At 38.4% G+C, this 6,451-nt stretch overlaps 1 protein-coding gene across 1 annotated transcript in view; it reads right to left on the bottom strand.

Moving 5' to 3' along the window:
* The window catches only part of LOC104923103 (acidic amino acid decarboxylase GADL1), a 15,557-nt gene that overhangs the window by 3,678 nt on the left and 5,428 nt on the right, over positions 1–6,451 (bottom strand). The window contains exons 2-3 of the mRNA XM_027287416.1: positions 1,062–1,228; positions 299–425 (exon numbers count right to left, since the gene is read on the bottom strand). Of these exons, the coding sequence (XP_027143217.1) occupies positions 299–425; positions 1,062–1,228 (294 nt within the window). The remainder of the gene's footprint in view (positions 1–298; positions 426–1,061; positions 1,229–6,451) is intronic.

The following is a 6,451-nucleotide window of genomic DNA, read 5'->3' as shown; positions in this document are numbered from 1 at the left end:
TCAATCAACATATAATCATTGGCCACTCCCATCGGTGAATGTCATCTGTATTTGCAGATGGCGGTTAAGGAGGCCGATGTTCAGCCGATGCATTGGTGCAGCCCTAAAGTGACATCCCATTATTTCTGAATAACTAGAGAGCAGTTTGTCAGTTCCATAGAGTTAGTAGAGTTATTGGTACAGGACAGACATCTTAACAATCTGCAACATTCAGTTTGAGAAACACCTTTGCAAAGAAAACATTTCTTTTGTTTAATTCCCTCAACTGATCTTAATTCATTAAAGTTTCATGACTTACTGGTCTTGACACTGTATTTGATGGCATCTCTGCAGCGCTGAAGGATCTTAGACTCTGACTCTCCCACCTCTCTCAGCTCAAGGTCCAACAACTCCTTCAGCTCCTCTGGGTAGCGCCACTCACAAACCTGGACAGCATGGACAAACATCTCACGTTCAGGTGCAGTCGTAGTTTTAATGATCCTCTAAATGTGTTTGGACTGTAGCAGAAATCTACTGTAAATTGTCATCGATTGCAGAATTATTTCTAAATTCCCCCTCAGACTCTTCACTTAGAGCAAATCACTGTTGTTAAGAAGTCTATATATCTACTTAGACAAGTATGTAACTGTTATGGGGAAATTGCTGAAGTCAAAGGTCAATGGTGAGGTCAGGAGTGAAGAAATTGTTCAGGAGCATCTGATGTCTTATGCTGTATTATTTATTGATGCTTGATCAAGGAGAATTAGAGACACTCTCAAAGTTCATCAGAAGTGCCTGAGTCAGTCTCACATTCTGCCCAACTCATCCTTGAGAATGTCTTTACCCATGGAGGTGTTATTGTCAGCATATTCTAGTCTGGAGACACAGATGTCTGTTTATGCAGATTGGAACGTCAACAGCAAGCTATCTATTATGTCTAGGAAGGCAGCAATAGGTCTCTTCGAGATAGACTGGCACCTAGTCAAAGCCAAACAATTAATACTGCTGAGGACCTCAAGGCCCACACATGACCTTGTATAACCTAAGGATAGAAAATTCCATAACAGTAACAACACCTTTACCTTTTCTCTGACATCAGTGGCCCGTTTCACTGCATCTTCCATAATGATGGCCATGGATTGGTTAATGAAGTTTTCTGCTGTAAGTATGTTCAGAGTGGGCCCATTCAGAAGGACACCGTCTATGACAGCTGGATGTCCAGAATCTGCCTTGGAGCTCTGACTTTCTTCTGTATAAGGAGAAACAAAATTAATATAATATATAAATAATGCTTAAAGGTATGTCTAGGTAGACAATTACAAAACAATGTCAGCATGACTCAGTCTGCTTTGTAATATCCAGATAAAATGCAATCCATCCACTTTTGAAAGATCTGGTCAGTTGAACGAGTGTATCAAAGGCACTGTAATAGCTGACAATCTAGGAGCCCATGGGCTGGCAGGTTTTGTAGAAAGTTTTTCTGGGGAATACATCTGCAGATTCTGCACTGCCAAGAAATCTGAAATCCAGTCATTAACTGCTGGTGTGTTTGAGCGTAGAACGCGGGAACTTCATGAAGCCCATTTGAAGCGTGTACTAGAAACGTGAAGAAGTACTGTGGATCGTATTTTAAGTAAGAATCTCGCCCATTTTCATGTCACTGCAGGCTATCCTCTAGATGTAGCACATGATCTGTTGGAGGGCATAATACCTGTGGAGCTCGCTCATTGTTTTTCTGTTTTGATCTCTAAAAAGTATTTCACCTTAAAAAAACTTAACAATTTAATACAAAATTTTGAGTACAAATGGGGAGATAAAAACCAATCGACCTCACGCAATACCGCAGACTTTCCCAGTTAAAAAAAGCATTGGTGGAAATGCACATGAAAATTGGTCTCTGCTTAGATTGTTGCCTCTGATTATTGGTCCACTTGTTCCAGAGGATGAACCTATATGGCATGTTGTTTTGGATCTCAAGGACATAGTGGAGCTTGTTGTAGCCCCTGTCCACTCTGATGAGTCGATTGCATATCTTGAGTGTAAAATCAGTGAACATCGCCAGAGATACCAAGAGCTTTTTCCAAACATCCGTCTGCTCCCTAAACATCATTATTTGGAGCATTATCCTGCTTTGATTCGCCTCTTTGGGCCTCTTATCCATAAATGGACTATGAGATTTGAGGCGAAACATAGTTTCTTCAAACAGATTGCTCGCCATACCAACTGTTTTAAAAACGATTACCAGATGAGACTGATGTCCATATCACAAAAAGTGTGTCATACAATGGTATGAACTACAACAAAGGAATGATTGTAGTCCACGGGCAATTATTTGGTCTTCCTGAGTTTGCCGAAATTCTGCAGATTTGTGTTTTGCAAGGCAAGATACATTTATTTGTGAAAAAGTTATCCGCTTGGTATAGAGAGCACTTCAGATCTTTTGAACTTGACATGTCACATATGAGAGAGGTGTCTCTGATTGAGCATGGAGAACTACTCAATGACTATCCGTTAGCTGTCTATTCAGTGGGAGGCCTGCGTCTGGCTACACTAAAGAGACACATTAACTTAATTGGAAGATGGATGTAATGTTTGTAAGTATTATTTCCCACATCATGTGACACAGTAAGTCGAGAAATCATGCAAGGTATGAGTTTAATGATGAATAAATGTATTAATTTATTATTTTTAAGTAATCAGTCAAGTAAACAAGTCCACAACCAAAATATATTAATTAATTTACATTATAAGACCGAGATCCGAGATGATCAAATTTGAGAAGCTTGGACCAGAGAATGTTCAGAATATTTTTTTGTGGAAAAATAGGATAAATCAGAAGCTGTTAAGCAGAGTAATACATATCACATAAGATCCTAGTTTTGTTTTAAAAAAAAAAAAATCAACACTTGCCTAATTATAAATTATTGTAAGAGACCCTGTGTTTTTTCAATGTGAAATATTCAGCCAGTGTGTTTTTCTGCTTTTGTTCAGGTCCACACAATGGCCCAGCCCATAAGACTGAGGGTTAACCTTGGTGAAGATGATGACAGGAAACTAATTCTGCCAGCAGAGATACCGGACTCCATACAGGAATTGTGCCAGACAGTGAAGACCAGTTTTAGATTGCAAGAAGATTTTCGGCTTCAATATCAAGATGCTGATTTTGGAAATGACTTTGTAAACCTGTCGGTGACCTCTGAAATTCATGACAAAGCAACTATAAAGGTTGTATACTTAAGTATTCACAACAGTGATGACACAATGACACGTCAACCTCTAGCAGTCCAAGGATCAACAGATTCATTATCCGTCTCCTCGGTTGAAACGGATAACACAGAGCCCGCTTCATCTTCAGGTTCATCACCATCTACAAGGCTGTCCATCTGACCAAGTGTCTTCACAATCCCTAGTTTCAACTATGACGCTGAACTGAAACTTGACAAGGCCAATGCTGAGTGCAGTGTTAGTGGAACCCATTTGAGCCCCTCACCGAAACTAAAATCACACATTTTGGAGAAACTGGCCGAAGAAATAATTAAATTCAAAGCCTACCCAACTGACAATGATCTCAATGATGTTCCAGAAGCTCTTATGAATAAGCATCCATGTCTGAAGGAGCAGGGTTCCTTCAATGGCTGTTACGGGTGGAAGATTAGCCTCAAGTATAAGATGGCCAACTTCAGGACCAAACTAAGAGGCCTTGGATGTCATGAGGTGACCATAAATTCACTGAAGCACAAGGCCCAAGACAAAGCAGCCTTGAATGTGAAAAAGCCCAGAAGGGCAGAAGTCAATTACTGTCCACAGCATCCAAAAGGAGAAACGACTGACACTCTGGAAAGCAAGAGAATTGCACTGCTTTCAGAGATTAAGAAGAGAAACAATGACCATGTAGTGGCACTGAAAATGGAAAAGACTTTCTCATATAGAAAGCAAGAAGTTCTTCAAGGACAGCCCCTCGTTGCAGACTTCAAAAACAGATGGCCAGCTCTGTTCACTCAGAAAGAGGTGAATGTCCTATATGTGCTCATGTTTTATGTATACCTCAGAGTGTGTGCACACAAGTACAGAAAGATAATGACAAATCAAATATAGTGTTTACCAGTTTTTTTAAACACCAAACCATGGAAAAAAGCGTAATGATGATAACATTTACACTATACGGCGCTGTACATTTACTTTATTATGTGGTAGCACTGCGTGATTCATATAAACTTGTTTATAATATCCAGTTTATATTTTTAACATGAAGACTAATTAAAATTCTTTTCTTCTTGTTGACAAGACCCTTAGAACAAGCTTTCATATTGTTGAACTGATTAATGGTTGAAGTCTCAGACTCTACTGTTTAAAAAGGCTGCAGGTCTTTAAACTGGTTAACATTCATCCTCTCTATGTCCTCCCTCTTTTCTCTCCTCTTCCCTCGTCTCTGTCCTCCTTCCTCCGCTATCGTGAATCAATTTTTTTCTCCCACCCCTAATATCATGATCGAGCAGCTATAGTAGTAGTTCACTTTTCATCCTTCCCGTGTTGTATATTGTTGTGATGTTCAAATAGGATGAGTGACAAGTGTATTGTTGTTTTTCAGATCGACAACGAGTTCATGCGCATATCAACTGTACTGCTAATGTCTACATTCTTTGCTGAGCTCGACCAACACTCTCCACGCATGACGGAGCTCTTTCGAAAGAAAGGTGGAGCGGCTGGGAAAAAAATTAAACAAATCATGGTGGCCATTTCCATGGTTTGTATTAAAATGTGTAGACTTATGCTTAATACTTGTTATGTCCCTGCCCTCTGTATGTGTATTGTCTGTATGTATTTTTTTTTTTTGAAAGTTCAAAATTAGAAGAAAAATGTTCCAACAGACAATTTAGTTTAACCCTATAGACTGAGATTAAGATTGTCATCTCATATGTTAAAAATGGAGATGACACAGAACAGTGTTTTTGAACACACATCCAGACTGGTTTTGCTACAGTAGATGGACAGTTGTGGCTGGAGCAGTTGTATTCATACGGGTTTTAAAAAACAGTTTCTGTGTCAATGTGCACTTTGAGCTCCTAAAGCACACATTTGTATTGCAAGTGTTTTAAGAAGTTTAGTTGTTGCGCTGAGAATTTTAAAACTTGAAATGACACCAGTCATGCACAAATCCTGGAAGGTTGTTTTCTTCCTAAAATATTCTACAAGCATTTGTGACAAAGGCTGAAAAAAAATGTTCATGTTGAATGTTAAACTTAAAATTTTGCAAGACTGTACATGCTGAACTCTGAAACAGCATTCCCAAATGCATCATATGGTTAATATTTGACACAAACAACTTGAGTCTTTGAGAAAATTGGCTTAATTGATCCTGGAAGGATTTAAGACACTGTTTTAGTCAGCAGTTAAGTTGTACTGTGGCATGTTGTGGAGATGTATAAAAAAAATAAGACAATGGTAAAGATCATTGTAAAAAATGATTTACAATGGTAAAGATCAAATTGTAAACGTTTTTGCATGTTCTTAATGTATGTTAGTGGATCTTTGGTAACTGAATTCAAAATATAGCTTATACTAACTGAAAAGAACACTAAAACAAGATTTACATTAGTATAACAGGCAAAAGCTATATTAGTTCATCCAACAAGATTTACATTAGTATAACAGGAAAAGTTAGTTCAACAAGATTTACCAGTGGGCTGGTTTTTCAAGGCTTAGTGATGTTAGTTGCGAAATGGTGGTTAAGTAACTTCAGCTGGTATTTTCCAATTTTTCATACGTATACCATCAGTTCCCTAAGATCCTGATTTTCATATCCTCTTTCCTGTTATGTGCTGGATTTTCTTTAAGATCTATTGCCGAATAGAAGGAGGTGTTTTGCGATCTGTCTTCAATCTCTCTCCATTGTCTCGTTTAGTTTAGACTAGTGTTGTAGCTGCAACAATGTTTCTCTTCCCCGATAAGCAGTTGAGGTTTGCCCAACGGGCTGGGCTGGTTTTTTAAGTCTTTGTGATGTTATTTGCGAAATGGTGGTTAAGTAACTTCAGCTGGTATTTTCCAATTCCAACGGCATTAAAGTTGCCTTGTTCCCAGACTTATAAGCTCCTAGTTGCCTGTGCCTGTTTTTTCAGCTTTGATTCCATCTTTCCTGCTGACACAACAGGTGCAGCGCCTCTGACTGTTTTAGCTTTGGATTATATACAGTATCTCCGCCCAGAGTTCTGCACACTGAACTCACTACACCAGATAATCATATTTTCAGGATTGCATCCTCATTTTACACCACTGTAACAGTCTGCTTTTTTTAGGGTGATGTTTTGTATTTTACATTAGTAAAGGCAGTAAACTGAACTATTGCATCTTGTTTCTACATGACTAAACAAATATAAACTTTCCTGACCTGATATAAAAAATAATACTACTAAACTCCAATGGTGTGGAGCAACAAAAAGAAAATCTTTCTTATATTCATTACATTCTTATATTT

Source organism: Larimichthys crocea, chromosome XIII, assembly GCF_000972845.2.
Source record: "Larimichthys crocea isolate SSNF chromosome XIII, L_crocea_2.0, whole genome shotgun sequence".
Lineage (NCBI taxonomy): Eukaryota > Metazoa > Chordata > Actinopteri > Sciaenidae > Larimichthys > Larimichthys crocea.
This window is presented reverse-complemented; position numbering and strand designations above follow the sequence as displayed.